General features: G+C 44.8%; 1 protein-coding gene across 1 annotated transcript in view; it reads right to left on the reverse strand.

Moving 5' to 3' along the window:
* The window catches only part of LOC126416876 (testis-specific serine/threonine-protein kinase 4-like), a 141,622-nt gene that overhangs the window by 18,953 nt on the left and 98,954 nt on the right, over positions 1–23,715 (reverse strand). Inside the window, exon 6 of the mRNA XM_050084759.1 lies at positions 14,553–14,735. Within this exon, the coding sequence (XP_049940716.1) occupies positions 14,553–14,735 (183 nt within the window). The remainder of the gene's footprint in view (positions 1–14,552; positions 14,736–23,715) is intronic.

Here is a 23,715-nt window from a genome sequence, read left to right on the forward strand (position 1 = left end):
ACGAAGGCGCATCCGATACCGTGGTCAGTCCGAGAGCCATCAGTATACACAAAGGTACTATCCCTAAATTCCGTGCGAAGGTCGAGAAACTTACAGCGATACATCGAATCCAGAGTAATTTCCTTAGGAAACGAATTAAGTCCAAGGTGAACACCGGCCGTCACAAAAAGCCAAGGTGGTGAAGGGTTCACGCCCATTGGGAAAGTAGCATGTAGCGTGTAGTTAAGCTGCCAGAGCAATATCTGAAAGTGAACTTTGGAAGGTAACAAAAAAGAGAGACGCGCCCCATACTGGCGGTCAAATGAGTCATCGAAGAACGAGACATAGGACGGGTGGCCGCGCACTGCGGACAAACGGCATGCGTATCTGTTGAGTAGACGGTATGGCAGCGGTAGCTTGGCAGTTTCTCCATAGAGAGTTGCAACTGGGCCAATGTGATTGGCGCCAGTGGCCACATGGATTGTACAATGGTGGATTTTATTTATACAGTGTAAGATGGACAGACGTATAAGTTCATAAACGAAACACGTACAGTCTAGTTTCGAATGGATAAGGAATCGTTACAAACGGAGGAGTGTGGTCCGATCCACTTCACAGGAAATACCGCTCAGGACACGTAGGACATTGTGGGACTGCGTGCTGTGGGCAGGCAGGTAAGACGCTTCAGAGGACTAAGAAAGTTTTCTGTCAAGCACGAGCCTCAGGAATTTGATAGTTTCAGAAAACGGAAGAGCAACAGGCTCAAGCTGTAAAGACGGTGGACGAAACCCATTGCGCCACCAGAAATTCACAGAAACAGTAGTGTCAGTGGAAAAGCGAAAGCCACTGTCTATGCTCCACGAGCACAGGCGATCAAGACATTACTGAAGACGCTGCTCAAGGAGACAAGTCCTTGGAGAAATGCAATACATCGCAAAATCGTCGACAAAAAGGGAGCCAGCAATGCCGGGTGGCAGACGGACCATAAATGGTTTATGGTTATAGCACACTGTGCAGTTGTTAGTAAATGTGAGACTCGAGCCACCATACCAGCCGGGCATGAATCATACGTTTCAAATGGTTCAAATGGCTCTGAGCACAATGCGACTTAACTTCTGAGGTCAACAGTCGCCTAGAGCTTAGAACTAAGTAAACCTAACTAACCTAAGAACATCACACACATCCATGCCCGAGGCAGGATTCGAACCTGCGACCGTAGCGGTAGCCCGGTTCCAGAATGTAGCGCCTAGAACCGCACGGCCACTCCGTCCGGCTCATACGGTACATCACCTTGCAAACACAGCGAACGAAAGAAATGGGGCGCGAGCTAGAAGGCAGGTATTTTCCTTACCTGGATTCGGTATGGGTACGACAGTGGTTTCACGCCAGCGTCTGGGAGACGAGCTATCTGCCCAGATGCGATTGTGCAAGGGCCACTCCAAAAGAAATGCACACTATTTTTGTAAAAATACAGTTTTGATTCTGTATGTGTGAAAGGTTTACAGTGTGTAGATACATCCTTCCCGCTTGTTTTCAAACTTGGTTCTACCTGTTCCCGTGAGTGGCGCCGACACAGCATGTCTTCAAGATGGCTGCTATACTTGACGGTCGTCAGAAGCAACGTGCTGTCATAGAATTCCTGTGCTGCGAAACGAGACAGTGGGAAACATCCACAAGAGGTTGAACAAGGTGTATGGAGATGCTGCTGTCGCTCACAGTACAGTTAGTCTGTGGGCAAGCAGGTTACGTGATGAAAGCGGGCACGGTAATATTGAGGATTGTCCTCGCAGCGACAGGCTTCGTACTGCACACACTTCAGAGAATGCGCAGAGAGTTAACGATTTGGCGACTGCTGACAGACGCATCACAGTGAACGAATTGTCACACTACGTTGGGATAGGGGAAGGAGGTGTTTGCAGAACACTGAAAGTGTTGGCGTTAAAAAAAGGTTGTGCCTGTGGGTTGCCAGGAAGTTGACAGTGGCTCACAAAGAAACAAGAAAAGCGGTGTGCAGAGAACTTTTGGAACAGTATGAGAATGGTGGAGATGAATTTCTTGGAAGAATTGTGACAGGTGATGAAACATGGCTCCATCATTTTTCACCAGAGATGAAGAGGCAATCAATGGAGTGGCATCATGCAAATTCACTCAAGAAAAAAAAATTCAAACCCACATCCCTTGCTGGAAAGTTATGGCTACGGTGTTTTTCGATTACGAAGGACTCTTACTTGTGGACATCATTCCAAGGGGACAACCATAAATTCTGCTGCATATGTGACGGCACTGAAGAAACTTCAAGCTCGATTGAGTCGTGTTCGACCACATCGGTGAAAGCAGTATGTTTTGTGGTTGCACGACAATGCACGGCCACATATCAGTCAAAAAACCATGGAAGCGATCACAAAACTCGGATGGACAACACTCAAACACCCGCCTTACAGTCCTGACCTGGCTCCATGTGACTATCATCTCTTTGGGAAACTGAAAGACTCTCTCCGTGGAACAAGGTTTGACGTTGATGACTCCCTTGTGCAAGCTTCCAAACAGTGCCTCCAGCAGGTTGGTCCAGAATTTTACCATGCGGGTATACAGGTGCTGGTTCCAAGATGGCGTAAGGCAGTTGAGAGGGATGGAAATTATGTGGAGAAATGAAAATGTTGTTCCTAAAGGATGTATCTACACAATGTAAAACTTTCAAACATGTAGAATAAATAGATGGATTTAAAAAAAAAGAAGTGTGCATTTCTTTTGGAGTGACCCTCGTACATATGAAGGAGAAATTGCTTGCCCGCAAAAGAACATCTGAGTGTGAACATCGTCCGGCCCTGGAGCGCAAGACAGGGATGAAGTGAGAGCACGAACTGGCTCCCTCATAATAAAGGTGGTGTTGCAGCATTCACTGTTCTCAGAGGTGGAGGGTATCACTCGAACCTCTTCCACTCCTTACCAATGGTGGAAGACAGGATGGTAGAGGGCAGAGTTCGATATCTCCGCCAAATAGCGGCCTAAGGCGTTGGAGATAGGAATGGCGTCCACAATGTCATGATCAGGCCAGAAATTGTGGAATGGATCTTGGTGCCAGAGACCCGATAGAGGTTGACCCACATGATGGAAGAGGGAGTGGAGCTGTTAAAAGAACTAGTTAATGAAATGCCACTAACCTTTGATGCTGTCTCGAAGAATGTGACGACACTGCCCACGCAATTACTTGTAACGAATACAGTTCGCCATCTTAGGATATTACGTCTCCGCGCACGAATGGTGTCGTAGCAAGCCTCAGTCCACGAAGGGGCAGGGACACAGCGCAGTAAAGATGAAGTTAGAGGAATGGAACGTTCTGTGGCAGTAAGGATAACGTTTGTAAGGTATTCTACCTGGTCATCACAACTGGGAAAATGTTGTCCGGTGAAGATTGCCAGGGAGGAATAAAGCCTCCAGTCAGCTTTAGAAAGCTGCCAGGTGGGTTTACACGTGAGTTGGGTAGTAGTCAGCAAACAGATAGCACTGGGCGTTAGGGTTTGGGACAAGGGTGCGATTAGAAGAGGCGAGGAGCTGTGGCAGGAATCGTGGAAGACTGATGATACTGGCCGACGAACATTTCAACTCTTGCCTACGTGAAAGAACGGTTAGGAATGAAGTACTTTGAGCCAACCCGGGGATTGCTCCACTTTCTCACTGGTCATGGGCCCTATCCGACATATCTATGTCGGTTTGGAAGGAGGGCTACGCCTGCGTGTGACTGTGGCGCATCGGAGGGTACTCCCGACCATGTGGTTTATGACTGCCCGCTTCTCAATGATGTAGCAGCTGCGTTACGACATCAACTACCAAACAATGACACGTACTTCCTACTGAGACGTGAGGATACATTTCGAACTTTAAACAACCTAGCAAACGAGGTATCACGGAAAGTTCTGTCAGAATATCAGAGGGACATTCGTGGACAGTAACAAGTAACCAAATGTGTCCCAGTACCCTGATCCTGTACCGACTTTGCGACGATAGGCCGACTTACAACTCAGTTGGAATCCTCTACATGCAGGACTAGGGGGAGTGGAGTACAATAAACCGAACTGAGACATGCGCCGCGCGGGGTTGTCGAGTGGTCTACTGCGCCTTGTCACGGTCCGCGCGGTTCCCCTCCTTGGAGTTTTGGGTCCTTCCTCGGGCATGGGTGTGAATGTTATCCTTATTGTAAGTTAGGTTAAGTAGTGCTTACGTTCAGGAACAGATGACCTCAGCAGTTTGTTCTCATAAAACCTTACGACAAATTTCCAAATTTTTTTTGAGACGTGCACCGGACTTGACGTTGAATAGAATCTTTGTTAGTAGGTCTTAAAAATAGGAAACAAAAACAGGAACCTGCAGCGATTCAGGTCATCCTTGGTCTGCCTAGTGTCAGGGGCACGCTCATCGGGGTTAGCTCGGTGGGCAAGGCGGTTCAGTGGGTTTATACACTTCACTGACACACCTGTGACACTGCAGGCAGTACAGGTTTACTCATGAGTAGCCATTAGAATAAGCAGAGTAATATGTAGAAAATAAATCGCCCATTGCAACACCTTGTTCTGTACTGTAGCTCACCTGTAAACACTGTAATTAGCTGCTAATAATAATGATGTTGTAACACTTAAGGACCCACTAACCACACGGAGTTGTGGGTTGTTTAATATATAAAGATCAAGAATAAAGAATTTTTTTAACAAAGAACGGATAGCGCATGGGAAATGGTTGCTTGAGTATGTGTCAGAGAGAACGAATCACTCGAGACAACAGGCAAGCTGGACAGTGCAGGACGAGAAGTCCGAATAGGAATAGCTGTGTGTAGAGTCTGAAGGGAATGTGGATGCTCCAGTGTTAAGGCGCATGATGTTGAGTTGATTTAGAAGGTCAGCAACGAGGGCACCTGTTGGACAGGTTCTGGAACAGCCCCAGGGAGAACAGTGTGCGTTAAAGTCACCAATCAGCAGAAAGGGGTGAGGAAGTGGAGGATGTCTTCACTGGTGGACTGAATGATAAAGGGATGTAGACATCACAAAGAGAAAAGGTGAAGGAAACTGCGGACTGCTACAGACTTTCTGACTATGAATCTCATCTCAGATGGAATGCCATCCTCAGGGAGAAGATTAAAGTGGCCTGCAAAGAAATTCGAATGGCAGAAAACAAATGGACACAACCATTCCAAGGGCAACTGTAATTGCCCCTTGATGGATCTAATGCCACGAACCATTGGAGGAGACTCATGCTGGGCAAAGCATAGGAGGGAAAAAATGAAGAGTTGTCACCTCAGCTGCTGCTAAATGCCAGCACTCGAAAACTCACAGCTACAGGACGCATAGGCTGGAGGGTCCTGCTCCATGGCACTTACAGAGGCATCGGCATTCTCACTAGGTCAGCCTGTGGATTCCGGGAGGGAAAAATTGTTGGCAAAAAACACTGGCGAAAGGAGTTAGACCAGGTGAGGATCGTCGAGTCGGTGAAGGAGAAGACCATTTGCCTTTGTTTGACTTCTTGGAGCCTTTTCCGTTGTCAGACGAAGACTCAGATGTTTGTTGGTTGGAAGGATGTAAAAATTCTTCGTGGGAGTATTCCTTCTGTCCTTTCTGCTCTGCCAGTTGTGTAGCAGATGATTTCGAAGCCGGAGGCGAAGATGTGGTGGCTTTTTGCACAGCTGGAGGAGGAGAAGGAGACGGTAGTAGTAGAACAAACTACAAACTATGTGTGGCCCCACACTCCATTGTTGCCAAATGTATTAAAGGTGGCGGATCCAAGATGACAGCGATAGATATGGCAATTTCGCAATGATGTCATGGTGCGAAGTTCAAATTTTGGCGGGAAAATAGGTCAATTAGGCTAACTCCATTAACCTAACCCCTCCCCCTTCCTACCCCTCCAACAGAAAATGGCGGGAAGTTCCAAATTCCAGCAGGACAATGCAACACACCACAGCTACCTCACTAACCGATGAAAGTGGCGGGAAAAAGGTCCCTTGCACTACCTTCACTAGCCTAAGTCATCCAACCATCAACTCTTCCTAGAAACCGGCGGGGAAAAGGACTGAGCCTGTACTGGATAGGATGGACATAAGTCTTTATTTTGCAGGCAGACTTTATTTAAGCAGTTAGAGGCAGTACCTACACCCAGCGTGTTCACCATGAGGTCTGGAGTCCAACTGACACAGTACACAGTATCGCCACCAGAGGGTGCTGTCATCCCTTCCATGAAGTAATCTAAAAAGGCAGTCAGGGGAGGAGGGGGGGGGGGGGGGAATTGTGGGAAAAGAACTCAGCTTGTGCTGGTTTGGTGGATAGGATGGATGTAAGTCTTTATTTTCAGTCTTTATTTAAACAATTTAAGGCAGTAGCTCCATCCAGTGTCTCCACCACGAGATCTGGAATCCAACTGACCTAGTACACAGTACTGCCACCAGAGTGCACTTTCACTCTGTCGCAGCCTGGGGCAAAAATGGTGGGCAAAAATACTCAGACTCTGCTGGAATGCTAGAGAGAGGAAGGAGTGTACTTTATTAATTTTGGAACAATTTATTTAGGGACGGATTTCACATAGTTTATTTATTACACTGATACAAAATACATGCTATGACGTGTTTGGGGTCGTAATTCACAGCCTATAGACCTGCAAATTACTCGTAATTTGCCGAAATAATGCAGTATGCTGATGTACAGACATGCAAACAACTTATAAATTGTCAAAATGATGCACGTAAAAGGCTCTGCAAACACACTTGCTAATCATCAACTGTCAAAACCATGCATTGCACAGCCTACAGACCTATTCACAAAACAATGCGGTAGACACGATAACAGCCCGTAAATCACCTAAATAATGCATATATAACACTCTGCTGACATGTTCACAATGCTTAAACAGCCGAAAATAATGCACTGCAGGAACACTCAGTGCATGTAAAAACCGCTTTCAAACTATAGTCAACCACGACGTATCAGCGAACTGCTCCCCTACAGAACTTCAAGGCATGCACGCCAGACAGCGTGTTTACGCTGGTCCCATACGCAAGACTCCTCGGGGCATTCGTGTTTACCATTGTTGGCGCGATACCCTCTACCTATCGATACTGACATCACAGGGACCACTACAGAAATCTGTTCCACAATAACATCAACTGCTTTCTCCGTAGTTATCGTAACGGGACGTGCGAGCAGCATCTAGCCGTGCTTACCTGCCCAGTGTGGCGGATGCACTGCCGCGAAATGCGTGCGTGGCGACTCACCATCTAAAAGGTTCTCAATGTTATATGGACATCAGATGGCTATGTAAAATAAGAACCAAGTTGACCTCTCGGAAATTGTGAACTGCTGCAGAAATAGTCGAGACCACAATTTTTCGTCACATGTGAGCAACCACATAAGGTGGGTGAGGCCGACTCTGAGGGTAGCCCCCAGTTGGAAGGAGTGCGCCATCGGAGACGCAGTCAACCATGTGGGATTTTCTCGAAATGAGCCAGTCACCATCTCAGTATACGTATACTAAGCTTAAACGGAATAAGGCTAAAGATTCCAAGACTCTTCCATCTGTACCTCGGTTCCTCATGGCGTCACGTACAGAGGAAGGTCTGCTACAGTTAATTCGTTTGTAATTCAGAAAGGTGTTGATGCATTTGCCAGCCCTGTGAAATGCTGCTCTCGTTTACGTAATGGAACTTTGCTTTTGTGATTCTTAAGCCGAAATACTGCTTTCAGCTTCGCTTCTCCATGTATGTTTTTGTCATGTTGAGACCCATCGAACACTGAAGTCTTTGCTTGGTATTTACACTAGGCTGCTCGATCGTCTGACCAAGGGAGAAATCCAAATTTACCTCACTGATCAGGACATCACTGCAGTTCATCAGGTAACGAAAAAGGTTGATGCAACCTTAGTGCCTAAACGTTTGGTGTGATAGTGCTTCCATCAAAGTCCAAAGTAGGCTATGAAGTCATCACAGTCGGACTGTATATTCCAAAACCGATGCACTGCTACCAGTCTCAATGTTACAAACATATTCGAATGTCCTGTCGGAACATGGCCAAATATGTTACTTGCGGTAGGGATGCCCACAAGGGCGATTGCTCACCTCCTTCTCCCACTGTATCAATGGCGACCATGCAGCCACTTCCTGAGATTGTCCCGTCTATGTCAATGAGCAGGCCATCCAGGAGATATGGGTGAAGGAAAAAGTGCCTAAACTGGTCTCTCGGAAGTTGTTGGCTAGTAGAAAGCCCTGCGTTTATCCACCTGGCACTTACAGTAGTGTTCTTGTTACAACTCGCTCCTCGAAAGACACAGACACTCAGACCTGCGGGCCTCAAATTCAGCACCACAGTTGTAAAATCGCACAGTGTCATGGTAGCATCACCGTCACTAGCAGAACATACTATGTGCGACCCCAATCTCAATTGTTGCCAACTGTGCTGGGCTGCTGTAGAGCGGAAGGAGTGCACTTTATTTATTTCGGAACAATTTATTTAGGGACGGATTTCACGTAGTTCATTTACTACACTGATACAAAACACATTCTGACGTGCTTGGAGTAGCAATTCACAGCCTACAGATCTGCAAATTACTCGTAATTCACCTGAATAATGCAGTAAACTGATGTACAGACAGGCAAACAACTCGTGAATTGTCAAAATAATGCATGTATAATGCTCTGCAAACACGCTTGCTAATTGTAAACTGACAAAATAATGCATTGAACAGCCTACAGAACTGCAAACTACTCATAAATCACCGAAATAATGCAGTACACTGATGTGCAGAGACGCAAACAACTCGTAAATTGTCGAAATAATGCATGAAAAACGCTCTGCAAACACTTTTGCTAATCATCAACTGTCGAAATCATGGATTGCACAGCCTACATATTAATGCAATAGACACGAAAACAACTCGTAAATCACTGACATAATGCATATATAACACTCTGCCAACATGTTCACAATGCACAAACAGCAGAAAATATGCACTGCAGGAACACTCAGTGCATGTAAAAAACGCTTTCAAACTACAGTCAACCACGACATACCAGCGAACTGCTCTCCTACAGAACTGCAAGGCACGCAAGCCGGGCGGCGTGCTCACTCCGGTCCACTTTGCGAGCCCCTCTGGGCATTCGTGTTTACCATTCTTGGTGCGATACCCTTCTACCTATGGATACTGACGTCACAGGTCCCGCTACAGAAATCTGTTCCACAATAACATCGACTGCTTTCTCCCTAGCTATCCTAACGGGACATGCGAGCTGCGTCTAGCCATGCTAATCTGCCCTCTGTGGCTGACACATTGCCGTGAAATGCGCGTGTATCGACTCACTGTCTAAAAGGTCTGCAAAAATAGTTAATGATAGCTTTTGTAAGAGCTTTCGTGATGTCTCAGCTTGTTTGCATAAAAATTCGTGTCCTGACAGAACCTGTTTACGATAAACTGCGCAGAATAACGCCGAATGCATTCATCCTGATGGTCCTATCATGACACCCAGTTCATCACATGTTACCCTTCCTGCTTTCAACAAATACCTCCGAATCACAAACGTTCTCACTGCTATGTAGACTGCGAACTGCGGACTGGCTAGCAGAGTATATATGTATGTAGGTGTAGACATAGATGTTGATGTGGATGACGATGTAGATCAAAATGTAGATATTTATGTTGCTGTAAATGTAAACGTAGGTATTGATTTACTAACCACAGACTGGTTATTGAGAAAAGAAAGCAATTGACAAAAAAGTTGTATAATCTCTGTACACACATGTTGACACTGCATCTCCACATAGTCATGATACAAATTCAAACTTTTATCATGCCGTGATGCCGGCTCATTTATCCCTCCATCACCTGTTGTGAAGTGCTGAACTCCTTCCTCTCCACAAAGATATGAAAATCGCTTGGTGCCGACTCCGGACTATAGGGAAGATATTGAAAAATAACCACAGCCAGAATGTCAAAGCTCGATTTGCAGCATGGGGTAGCACATTGTCGAGGAAGGAGATGACTCTATCGGTAATCATCCTGGACTGTTTATTTTGGATTGACCCTCCGAATTTTGTATGAGTCTCACAACAAGTCTGTGATGTCACAATATTCTTGTGCGTCACGAAATCTGTTGTTGAAATTCCCTTGTGATCTCAAAAAAACTTCAACCATTATTTTGTGGTTTGATATCGTTTGCTTGAACTTTTTTTTGTCAATTGGGAGAATAAGTATCCATCCACCATCCACTGCTTGGACTGCTCCTTCGATTCAGAATTCACGTACTGCACTCACGTCTTTTCCTCACCCATAATCCTGTTCAGAAATTCCTTCTCTTCTTCATGTAGTGCGGAAGGAATATCAAGGTCGAGCCCATTCTTTCAGTTTTGAGAACGACGGTTAGACATTTCGGTATCTGCCATGCACAAAACTTATGGTAACCCCACTTGTCTGTCACGGTGCCAAGGATGATAGCCCTTGAAACCTTAGGCACATGTTCAGAATGTTCGGAAGTTTTGAACCGCCATCGCGCACGTTCTACTACGTTAACGTGTTGCAGACTTTCATCAGTCAAATCTGACACATCACCCTCGACCACTTTCATTACTCACATCTGTGTGACCAACCTTGACTTTCCTGAACCACTCCCTCACAAAACCATCACTCATAACCCCATGGCCATGCGCACGACACAATCGACGGTCAATCTCGACAGCATTGTCTCCTTCTGCCCACAGGAAGCGAATGGCAGAACGTACCTCGTAACTCGTCGGAGACACAATAACACTATTTCAATCGCTTGCTGCTTACACACTCAATAAAGCATCCTTCTGCAACAATGCAGACGCCATAATGCTAGAAGCATTTGTTTCTTCTGAACAGCCAGAGACAGGTTAATTTACGAATACCACTCGTAGATGTACAGGCTAGGCAAAAAAAGCTGGCTCTGAAAATGTTTCATGCACCGTAAGATAGGAAACCCAACTTACATCATCAACCCCAATGGCGGATAATGTAAACTACTTGCCATTAAAATTGCTACATCACGAAGATGACGTGCTACAGACGCGAAATTTAACTGACAGGTAGAGGATGCTGTGATATGCAAATGATTAGCTTTTCAGAGCATTCACACAAGGTTGGCGCCGGTGGTGACACCTACAACGTGCTGACACGAGGAAAGTTTCCAACCGATTTCTCGTACACAAACAGCAGTTGACCGGCGTTGCCTGGTGAAACGTTGTTGTGCTGCCTCGTGTAAGGAGGAGAAATGTGTACCATAGCGTTTCCGACTTTGATAAAGATCGGATTGTAGCCTATCGCGATTGCGGTTTATCGTATCGCGACATTGCTGCTCGCGTTGGTCGACATCCAATGACTGTTAGCAGAATATGGAATCGGTGGGTTCAGGAGGGTAATACGGAACACCGTGCTGGATTCCAACGGCCTCGTATCACTAGCAGTCGAGTTGACAGGCATCTTATCTGCATGGCTGTAACGGATCGTGCAGCCACGTCTCGATCCCTGAGTCAACAGATGGGGACGTTTGCAAAACAACAACCATCTGCACGAACAGTTTGACGACTTTTGCAGCAGCATGGACTATCATCTCGAAGACCATAGCTGCGGTTACCCTGGACGCTGCATCACAGACAGGTGCGCTTGCGAAGGTGTACTCAACGACGAACCTGAGTGCACGAATGGCAAAACGTCATTTTTTCGGATGAATCCAGGTTCTGTTTACAGCATGATGATGGTCGCATCCGTGTTTGTCGACATCGCGGTGAACGCACATTGGAATCGTGTATTCGTCATCGCCACACTTGCGTATCACCCGGCGTGATGGTATGGGGTGCCATTGGTTACACGTCTCGGTTACCTCTTGTTCGCATTGACGGCACTTTGAACAGTGGACCTTACATTTCAGATGTTTTACGACCCGTGGTTCTACCCTTCATTCGATCTCTGCCGAACCCTACATTTCAGCAGGGTAATGCACGACCGCATGTTGCAGGTCCTGTACGGGCATTTCTGGATACAGAAAACGTTGGACTGCTGCCCTAGCCAGCACATTCTCCAGATCTCTCACCAATTGAAAACGTCTGGTCATTGGCGGCCGAGCAACTGGCTCGTCACAATACGCCAGTCACTACTCTTAATGAACTGTGGTATCGTGTTGAAGCTGCATGGGCAGCTGTACCTGTACACGCCATCCAAGCTCTGTTTGACTCAATGCCAAGGCGTGTCAAAGCCGTTATTACGTCCAGAGGTGGTTGTTCCGGGAAGTGATTTCTCAGGATCTATGCACCCAAATTGCGTGAAAATGTAATCACATGTCAGTTGTAGTATAATATATTTGTCCAATGAATACCCGTTTATCTTCTGCAATTCTTGTTGGTGTAGCAATTTTAATGGCCAGTAGTGTATATTGGGTTGCCCATCTTAATGTGCATTAAACATTTTCTAGATTTGCCTCAATGCTGGGGAAGCCACCTGACAGTTTGTGGCGGAGGGTACTTCTGATAGCACTGTCTGTTCCCCCTTTCCCTGTTCTGTTCGCGAACGGTTCTCGCGCCGACTTAACGACCCTGTGCGAAAGGCACTGCTCTTCGTTGGATCTTCTCCATCTCTTCTATTTGTCCTATCTGCTAAAGGCCCCAGCGTGATGATCAATATTAAAGAACCGGTCTTTCGTGGAGGAGTTACATTTCCTTAAGATTGTTTCTATGAATGTCAGTCTACCTTCTGATTTTCATAATATTTGTTTTGTAAAGAATGGTTCTAAGCACTATGGGGCTTAACATCTGAGGGCATCAGTCCCCTAGACTCAGAACTACTTAAACCTACCTAAGCTAAGGACATCACACACATCCATGCCCGAGCAGGATTCGAACCTGCACCGTAGTACCGGCGCGATTCCGGACTGAAGCGCCTAGAATCGCCCGGCCACAGCGGCCTGCTATTTGTTTTGTACAGCCATTCCACTTAAGCCGCTCCGGATGGTTACTCTTAGATATCTTACGGCAGATGCTGTTCCCAGCAATTTTTCATCAGTGGTATAGCTGTAAACTAGTGGATTTCTATTCCTATGTGTGCACCACATTTTACATTTATTTACGTTCAGTGTCAACTGCCAGACCCTGAATCGTTCATCAATGCTCTGCAGGTCATTCTGCCAATAGCTACAGTCTCCTGGTGTTGCTACCTTATTGGAATCAAGAGCATTATCTGCGAATAGCATCACTGAACTTCCGACGTTTCCTGTATATATATTTCATACATATTCATATATATTTCAGATATTGTAAACAGTGAAGACTTTACCACACTTCATTGCTGTACTACTGAAATTACCATTACATCCGTCGATTTTGTTCCGGTAATAGCGAGTGATCAGTTCTCTCTGTAAGAAAGTCTTGTATGCAGTCGTAAAGCTGGTCCGATGCTCAGTAATTTCGTATCTTTTAAGTAAATGGAGGTGCGGGGTGGGGTCAAATACCTTCCTGAATTCTACGAACATTGCATCAATCTGAGCGCTGATGTCTACAGCATTGTGGTTCTCTTGGAGGATCAGAAAGAGCTGACTTTCGCAAGATCTCTGCGTCTTCCCATGTTGAACTTCGAGGAGATTTTCGTTCTTCAAAAAATTCATAACACGTAAGTACAAAACATATTCGATAATTCTGTAACAGATTGACTTTAGTGATGTAGGTCTATAATTATGTACACCTATCCTACGACCCTTTTTTCCAGTCGCTAGATATCCTCCGATGCTCCAGCGACCTACGGTGAACTGCTGGTAAATAGGTGAGTAAGTCCTTTCTCGTAATCTTTGTAGAATCTTACAGATATCTCATCTCGTCCTGATGTGTTTCCACTCTGCTTAGAGACGCCATTTTTAGGGCTACAAATAGCCATGCGACCTATCGGAACTTCATGAAGCTATAGGGGGTTAATCGGGAGTATCCCATGATTCTTTCTTTCTTTCGCTAGTGCCTTTATCCCGCATTGTGCGCAGGGTTAAGTACGGATTTGGCATGGTTAATTTTAAGGGGTGGCCGAATGCTCTTCCTGCCGCCACCTCATACCATGGGGACGGAATTAAAGGTACCCCAGCTGTCTGAGTCGAGTGTAAAGCGTGAAATAGTGTGAATGTGTTACAAATGTCTGCGAGTCAAGTAACTGAGGCGGGACGTGGGGACCAGCCCGATATTTACCTAGGAGGATGTGGAAGACCGCCTAAAAATCACATCCAGGCTGGCCGGCACTTCGGCCATCGTCGTTAATCCGCCGGGCGGATTCGATCCGGGGCCAGCGCGCCTACCCGAGTCCAGGAAGCAGCGCGTTAGCGCTCTCGGGTATCCTGGCTGGTTGTAAGTATCCCATGATGTCTCACAGAAAAGTCTGTATTTTTTCAATCGATATTGGCCGAGAAAAGAAATGTTTCATTACTTGTTAAACGCCCCTCGTAGATGTATTTCTAGGCTCTTTTTATTTTGCACAGGCTGTAAATGTTTTACGAACGTAGTGTAGATACCTACGATTAATGCATCCGCCGTCAGTGGTGACGAGCAAAGGACACGTACCTGGGATCCGTCCTCGGAAGATGTGGAGGCACCGCGCTCGCCGCCCAAGGCCATCCAGGGGTCGTCCCTGATGGAGGGCAGGCGCGCGCGGCTCACAATGGGCGCCAGGATGCGCGTGATGAGCAGCCTGCACGCCGAGGACACCTGCGGCTCCTTGGGGAACACCACCCGGCTCTGCACTTGCTGCGCAGCGCGGGCAGAATAGCCCCTGTCACAGACTCGACCCGTCCTCAACCACTCTTCACGTGGCTTATTGCCTACTGGACCCTCGCTTCCGTTACGGAAGAAACTGTCAGAACACTTGTCAAGGAGGAGCAGCACGTTTAATTTCATTTTCATCACATCTGTGACCACGGGTGGGCTTCAATTCAAGGGGAGTAAGGATGATACAATACGTCTTAAATAGCTAAATAATAATAACAACTGCGGTACACAAAATATATTATCAATAATGCTTCTAAAGTTAAATTGACAAAGTTTTAGTACTTAAAAAAACAGTCTATACCGCACAAATATATATTTATTGGTGACCGGTTACAGTCCAAAGGCGGACCATCTTCAGACTGTACTCCAAAGTTGATGTGTGGAGACCGATCCAGATAGCAAGAACTGCCGTAGTCCCCCAGATGGTGTCAACTGCTCAGCAGCCTCCACACGTCAATTTTGGAGTATGGTCCGAAGACGGTCGACCTTTGACCTGAGGCCAGTCACCAACAAATCTTGATATTGGCGATATAGTCTGTTTTTATAATACAGTTTCGAAAATCAGTAGCTGTTTTCCAAAAATTTCTCTGGAAAAACTTTAGACTGACAACTAGGAAAATGACAGGGTGATATTCGAAATGGAAAGTCTTGGACACAACACATTTTTTACTTAAAATCAACAATTCGCCGCAGAGTGTCAACCATTAAGCTATAATATTAACATTTATTGATCTCAAGAAAGCATTTGATTTGGTAGGTATAGGAACAATAAATAAACTCATTGGAGAATGTGATGTAAAAAACATAATTCGTGAAACTGTTACAAAAACCGTAAGTGAAGTTAAATATTTGAAACGCAACAATGGTATTAGACAAGGGGACGGCCTGTTGCTATACTGTTTAGCTGCATTTTAGAAAAAAAAAACTGTCAGAATCTCGATTCTGCACCTAAGAAGTCAGAATTTCATGGCGTATAATAAAAGTGGATGTATGTATTCATGTTCCATATCTCCTAAAAGACTGAACGGATTTCAACCAAACTTGACCCACATATCGCTTAGTGTGAGTAAATAACTACTATGGGGTTAAGAACCACATACCTCTCAACAGGGCTGGGGTATGATTGGAAAAGAAAAGTAGCTCAAGACGAGCAAATAGCCCGACTCACCCAGCATCTGATAACGACAGCACTTAGTGATTTGCAACAAACTTTACACGTAATTTCAAACCTTTAAGATACTTTTTCTCACTGACGCCCACCAAAGAAAGATAAAAGGATAAAAGCTTGTCGGCTACTAGATTTTTGCTGTTCATGAAGTAACACTGTCGTTCATCATGCATGACGTTTTAATTGTCATGAACGTTGAACTGCGTGAAAACGGAAGTGCAGCGCGTGATTCGCTGGAGATATAGGTGACATATGTTTAGAAATATGTGTGAAATATGGTAAATGTAAGTGAAATACATGTGACATGGGCGTACATAGGCAAAACCACAGGTGAAAAGCTCCTCCTAATTTCCTGGGCCCATTTCATCCAAACTTCCATTTCAACCAAACTTGATACACAAAGCAGTTACTATCTGTAGAGAAATAGTGTGAGGGTAAGAACCAGCAACATCATATTAGGGTGGGGATGATAACGTGGTGAAAGGGAGTAGGAGGATGCAGACAGACAGAGAGAGGAAAGCAGGAAATGGACGCCGATAGAGGAAGGAGGAGATGGAAAGAAAGAATGTGAGGGGGAAATCGACAGAAAGGGAGAATGAGGAGACGGACACAGAGAGGGGAGAAGAGGAGACAAAAGAAAGATTAGGAGATGAAAAGAGAGGAGGAGAGAAAGTGATGGGGAGAGAGGGGGAGGAGGAACTAGACAGAGAGGAGATGAATAGAAAGAGGGGAGGAGGAAATGGGCAGATAGAGGAGAGAATAGATGCTGGACAGAAACAGGAAAGAGGAGGAGATGGACAGAGAGAGGAGAGGAGGAGATAAAAAGAGAGGGGGCAGGAAAAGATGCACAGAGAGAGGTGAAAGATTGGAATATACACAAACCCCAGCAATCCTGGGTGTTCAGCTAGTTATAATCAATAATTCTGGCAAGGGAAAGAAATCGAATTCAAATTAACTGCCTAGTCTTTGCAGACTACTTTGCAATACTTTCACAAAATACGACACAAGCAGTAACACACATAAATATACTGGAAAAACAGGATATAGGTTTCATGATTTCAGCTGAAGAAAAGAACCAAAAGCAAAATTCATAACGAATTTTAGAAAACGCACCAAAATAGATATAAACACAAATAGCCAAAATAGAGCGAGTTAGTAAATTCAAATATCTTGAAGAAATTATACATCAGGAAGGACTTTAAAAACTTGCAATAGATATAAGGGTTAACAAAGTGCAAAAGGCATTTGGTTTGCCCAAAAAATCTACAATATGAAATACATATCTAGAGAAACAGAGCTAAAATATTATGCCACTGCAGTAATACCAGGATGTTTATCTCTATGTGAATGCTTAACGATCAAAAACATAGTGAACAGAATAGAGCAACATAAAAGATTAACTAAAATACAATTCGTGCAATACAAACTACTGATGCTTGCAAAATATGAAATAACGAGGAGATGTACGAAAATATAGAGAAAATATCAGAAGTAATGGCACAGCAAAGATTAACCTTCTTTTGACATCGCCAATGCATAAGTTACAGCAGGCTAATGAAACAAATTAATATTCTACTTCTGCGAAAAGAAATCAACATGGATTACAGAAATAAGAAAGAACTTGAAAGAAACAACACCAAAGAATCGGAAATTACAGAAAGAAACCATCTGGCGGATGGTCTCGGCAATAGGTAGGAGGATCATGTCCCGACACTGCACACTGTCAAACTGCCCTCGATACCAATGAAAGGTGTCCGATGTTCTTACAGCCATAGCACAAAAACCTCTGACCCTTTCTCCTGCTGAATCCTTGGGGCAGCATGTCTGAAATATCGGTACCTTGAGACCTAACTACAGTTTATACAGTGACGTTTCTTAACCTGACATTATTCTTAACTTTATAAATACTAAACAAAAATTTCGAGTAATGTCGGTATACAGGATGGTCCATTGATCGGGACCAGGAAATATATCTCACGAAATAAGCGTCAAACGAAAAAACTACAAAGAACGAAACTTGTCTAGCTTGAGGGGGAAAACCAGATGGCGCTATGGTTGGTCCGCTCCTGTGAACGTGCGGGCCATGGTATCGTGCTTCGACGACCAATACACTTGTCATGAAATATGCTATTCAATACCGCTTCAACCGCACGCGAGCTATGTGCCGGACATCCATCATGTTGGATTTACATGGCCATTCTGTCGTGTAGTGAAACGTAGTAACATAGGTAGAACATTACTTAGGAAATCAGCATACATTGCACCATTTCGATTGCCATCGATAAAATGGGGGCCAATTACCCTTCCTCCAATAATGCCGCACCATACATTAACCCGCCAAGGTCGCTCACGTTCCAGTTGTGGCAGCCCTCGTGGGTTTTCCGTTGCCCAACAGTGCATATTGTGCCGATTTACGTTACCGCTGTTGGTGAGTCACGCTCCGTCGACAAATAGAACGCGTGCAAAAAATCTGTCATCGTCCTGTAATTTCTCTTGTGCCCAGTGGCAGAACTGTACACGACGTTCAAAGTTGTCGCCATGCAATTCCTGGTGCATAGAAATATGGTACGGGTGCAACCGATGTTGATGTAGCATTCTTAACACCGACGTTTTTGAGATTCCCGATTCTCGCGCAATTCGTCTGCTACTGATGTGCGGATTAGCCGCGACAGCAGCTAAAACACATACTTGAGCATCATCATTTGTTGCAGGTCGCTGGTTGATGTTTCACATGTGGCTGAACATTTCCTGTTTCCTTAAATAAGGTAACTATCCGGCGAACGGTCTGGACATTTGGGTGGTGTCGTCCTGGATACCGAGCAGCATACATAGCACACGCCCGTTGGGCATTTTGGTCACACCAGCCATACATCAACACGATATCGACCTTTTCCGCAATTGGTAAACGATCTGTTTTAACACGGGTAATGTATCACGAAGCAAATACCATCCACACTGTGGTACCACGTACTTATACGTTTGTGACTATTACAGTGCCATCTATCACAAAGCGAAAAAAGTGGTCCAACTAAAACATTCATATTTCCTTACGTACACCACGAATATGTAATAAAAATGGGAGTTCCTATTTAAAAAAAAACGCAGTTGATATCCGTTTGACCTATGGCACCGCCATCTAGCGGGTCAACCACAGTGCCATCTGATTTCCCCCTTCAAGCTAGACGAGTTTCGTTCTTTGTAGTTTTTTCGGTTGATGCTTATTTCGTGAGATATTTGGCCCGGTCACTATCAGTGTACCACCCTGTAAAATACTGGTGTGCAAAATTTAAGGATGAAAGCGATTTCCGCATGATGTGTCACTACCGTGTAACACAGATCGATGAAACTTGGACCATACATAGAAAGAACCACTGAGGTCGATTACAGACGGTAACTGAAAGAAATACGCAATGAGACGAACAGAAATTACACCTTTATTGAAAGACAATAATTAGTGTAAAGACACCGCGGTTTATGATGGTCCCCTAGACATAACAATAGTCGAGACACTTTTCTTAATAGGATGTGTGATCACCACGGACAACAATGCATGCTCTGCAACGCGCTGCCATGTTGGTCACAAGGTTGATGGGGAGTTCTTGTGGATGGTCGTTGGTGGATGTGGAGTCACTGCAATGAGTCTCCCCACGCATCGCACACCTGCTGGATGGGATGTAAGTGGGAAACAGGGGCACGCCAGTCCATTCACCGAATATCCTCTCATTACAAGAGCACCTTCATCTGCGCTATTCGAATCGGACGCGCATTGTCATCCACAAAAATGAATGAAGCCGTGGTCGAATGTGTCCTTGAAAAGACGCAATTGGAGAAGTAGCACAACGTCACAATAACGTTGAGTGGTGAGTGTAACGTGTGAAAAGATGTGGAGGTCAGTACGCCCATGCAAGATAAGGCCTCCTTACACTATGTCTCTGGGACCAGCGAAACGGTCATACTCGACAATGTCCCTTGGTGCATTTCATGTTCCACCTTTCGCCATATGAGGGCCCAAAATCACTACAGAGGATGATTCCGCCCTCGTCCGAGATGAACATGCGACCCCACTGTTTGTTGGCCCAGTTGCTATGCTCTTTGTACTGTTGCAAATACTGCCACCGTTGGGCGGTTGTCAAGGGAACACAACAGATAGGTCGCTAGGAAAACCACCACCCTATACAAGCACAGTGCCACTGGAGCTTGCGACTGCATGCCTTCCAGTCCTGTTAAATACGGTTCCAACCAATGTTTGTCGTGCGCCCCTTCTTGTCTGTTGTGCCGTATATCGGTCATCTGTTTGCTGTAGTTGACCGTGATCGACAACTTCCTCTCTTTCCGGCAGTGGTGCTTGTGGTTCAGAACGCTCCCCATGCACGTGAAGCAATGCTCTGAGCAACACCAGACTCCTGGTCTGGAGTTGTGATACGGTCCAGAGATAGCAGTGCCGCAGCAAAGTCGACAGTGCACATCGATGGTGAGATCTGGCTGCAATCCAAAAGACGAACGGGAGAAGCTGAAGAAGACACGCCATCTGTCTCACCACAGCAATGTCCCCGCGCAGAGGTCATTACAGAGCCGAGCATGAAAATACTCAGCCCCAGTTCGTGACCTCAGCTGAAGCAGTCAACATCGCCGCGTGGGACTGAAGTGTTATTCAAGTTTTAGATGGAAATGTACTTTTGTAAATGATGAACATTGTATTTCCAGAGAAAAGTTTGTTAATTAGTTCATCAAGTGATATTTTAATAGTCAATGACACTTGTAAATTATCAAGTACTCCTGCAGCAAAGGACTGTACCAAGTTAAGTAAATCTTTTTATCATTCGCGAAATAAAGTGAACTTATATTTCATTTGCTGTTGTTCGATGAGCTGTCTCTCAGAGCGAGCAAAGAATTCACGGTTGAGGCCGGACGATTGTAATTTTGTCTGGTCATAACAACAATCGTCACACTTCGTCCTTCTTCTAGTTTCCCGATGATTATGCCACGTCTGATGTCATTCAAATGTTGTCTCTAGGCCAAGTTGTAATGAAGAACACCACCACAGAGCATCGTAACTGCTCGCCTATCAACAGGCACAGTCTTCTCCCGTTCCTTCAACTGCCTCGCTTTGCATGGTCGGCCCCATTTACGCTATAAGTAACGCTGACCTCACGCCACTTGACGTCCAACGTTCTTTGCTCGACTGGGAGACTTCCGGCAACATGCTCCCGCGTTTTCATTTATTTCCACCGAATAATTAATACGCTGAGATAGCTTATCTATCTTATCCTTACGTTTTACAGAACAGTGTATTGTATCACACAAGTACAGTTCGCTGAAATATCTCATTGTCTTAGTGTTCCCACCTTCAATCTAGGCAAAAATTATCTGGTGCTATCTTGAAAACCTGCTCATCTGTAACTGTCCAAGCGTCTGCTAGCTACAATCGTAGTCATGTTTGCTGAACCTGTTGCTTTTATTCTAGTGCCTTCTGGAGTCAGTGTGTCAGACCCATCCTATTCATCTTTCATGTTTAATTGTCGTTATTCATTGTTCCGTTCCCCCTTGCGCAGAATTTCCAAAACTGAATAGTTAGATCATTCGTAATCCTTATGAATGTACTGTAAGAGGTTGTGTGATAACAGCGTGTAACAGTATCTCGTATAGTCAGCTACTGATATATTACTATGTACAGACGAAGACGATACGGGCACATGCCGTGCGTACAGAGTCAACGCATCGGCAGATGCAAGACGGTTTTAATTACGCCCAGATACATGGTTTACATCAGCAGAATTCACAGAAATTTCAGTGACGCTATAGTATACCTCACAGAAATTAGTCTGAAGACTGTGGTACTGTGGACTCTCAAAATGCACTACATGAATAGGAACACCAACGTAGCCGGCCGGTATGGCCGTGCGGTTCTAGGCGCTTCAGTCTGGAACCGCGTGACCGCTACGGTCGCAGGTTCGAATCCTGCCTCGGGCATGGATGTGTGTGGTGTCCTTAGGTTAGTTAGGTTTACGTGGTTCTAAGTTCTAGGGGACTGACGACCAAAGATGTTAAGTCCCGTAGTCCTCAGAGCCATTTGATCCATTTTTTTGAACACCAATCAAATAAGGACTCTCTGATGTTTAAGATAGTTCAGCATATGGGGTACTTGTTGGTTAGGAACAATCATGCATTTGCAGAGAAATACCTTCCTCACTAACGGTCACACTCCAGATCAGTTCAAAGGGAATTATAGCACTTCGTAGCTGTCACAAGTAAGTGATTTGTTTTGGTTGATGTCATGACTGTTGGAATATTTTTTCCTTTACTGCTTACGGCTGCACTTGATATTATTCTCGGATTGGTTCATGAAAATATAGCATTAATACCACATTTTGCCTTTCATGCTAATATGAGAACTTTTGTCTTATAAATGCTTTTAATAATGGCATGAATACATTTGTATCAAACGATTTATTATTGTTTGTACATAAAATATTTATATTTTACCACACGCATTTTCATATCACCTTGTATGCAATTTGGTCCACGTAAACATACTGCACTTTCTATATTTCATCTTTTATCATAAATAAGCACTTAAAAAAACTCAAAGATATATAAAGACGTAAATGTTAATAAAAAGCGCCAAAGCCATATTTCAGGGATGTTTATTGTGACACAGATGGTTTCGTTCTAAACGAACAACTTCAAGTGACCGAAAACCCATCTACAGTTTTCTTAACTGATTCCCACAAAACGACAGTAATGTGCGTTGGCATGACTCGAAAATGTCTAAACGCCACACATAACCCTACAAGGTTACAAGGTCTAGAACACGACGAGGACACTGAAACGACTTCGCTGACCGCCTGACACACGCCAGCAAACAGTGCCTGCAGGGATCCTGACTTCTTCATGCTCTTTAGTTACGTGAAGACATTCATTTGCTGCCGCAAAAGAACTTCCGCAGCACAATCACCGTGGTGCAGTGGGTATGTTACTAGACTGTTGCATGGAGGGTCGTGAGTTCAAAACTCACCTGAACTGTAAAATTTTAATTTCTATATTCGGTTCGAGTACATTCTAGAAGTATTCACAAATGCCAAGAATCATTGTACTGGAATGTTTTGTAACCGTATACATACCGTTTGTGTTCTGGCCGGAAGCAGTTCGCTCCGCGCTCTTGTATGTGCAAGTGCTGAATAAACCTTCGTTAAGTGAAGTTAGTGTTCGTCATTCATCTAATTACACCTTGGCTTCTGGCGTAAGAATCGAAACTGGAACACGGCTATGGGGTATTCACTAAATACCTACATTATTCAGCTGTGGAGGTGCAGAAGAATGGAGATTTTACACAAAAGAACAATCAGTACATTTCAACACTGTCGTAATGGCTGAAATTATTCCAGTGTTAAACATTGCCGGAAAAAATGCAACACCACCAACGAGAAGGTGATTTTATTGACAAGTGATGCGACAGGTAGTTTATCGTTGTAGGAATGTATGATAAAAAATTCAGATCAAATGAAACAAAAACATACACTGAATATCCAAAACGTTACGACCGCTGCCCATTGAGACGTTGGATGCCGCCTGGTAACGTTGCGTTCACTTGACGCGGGAACGAAACCATGTAAGCGGAACACACACGAATGGGGAATCTTCATAGCGAAGATATGGGCTGCAAAAGGCGGAATCCAAGCCACTTTATCAAAGGGCAGATTATTATTACGCAGAACCTGTGAACGAGAAACTCGAAAAGGGTGAAACTGGTCGAATATGCACGTGCTGCTGTCGTGAGCATCTATGGAAACA

The sequence above is a fragment of the Schistocerca serialis genome, chromosome 8, assembly GCF_023864345.2.
Source record: "Schistocerca serialis cubense isolate TAMUIC-IGC-003099 chromosome 8, iqSchSeri2.2, whole genome shotgun sequence".
Classification (NCBI taxonomy): domain Eukaryota; kingdom Metazoa; phylum Arthropoda; class Insecta; order Orthoptera; family Acrididae; genus Schistocerca; species Schistocerca serialis.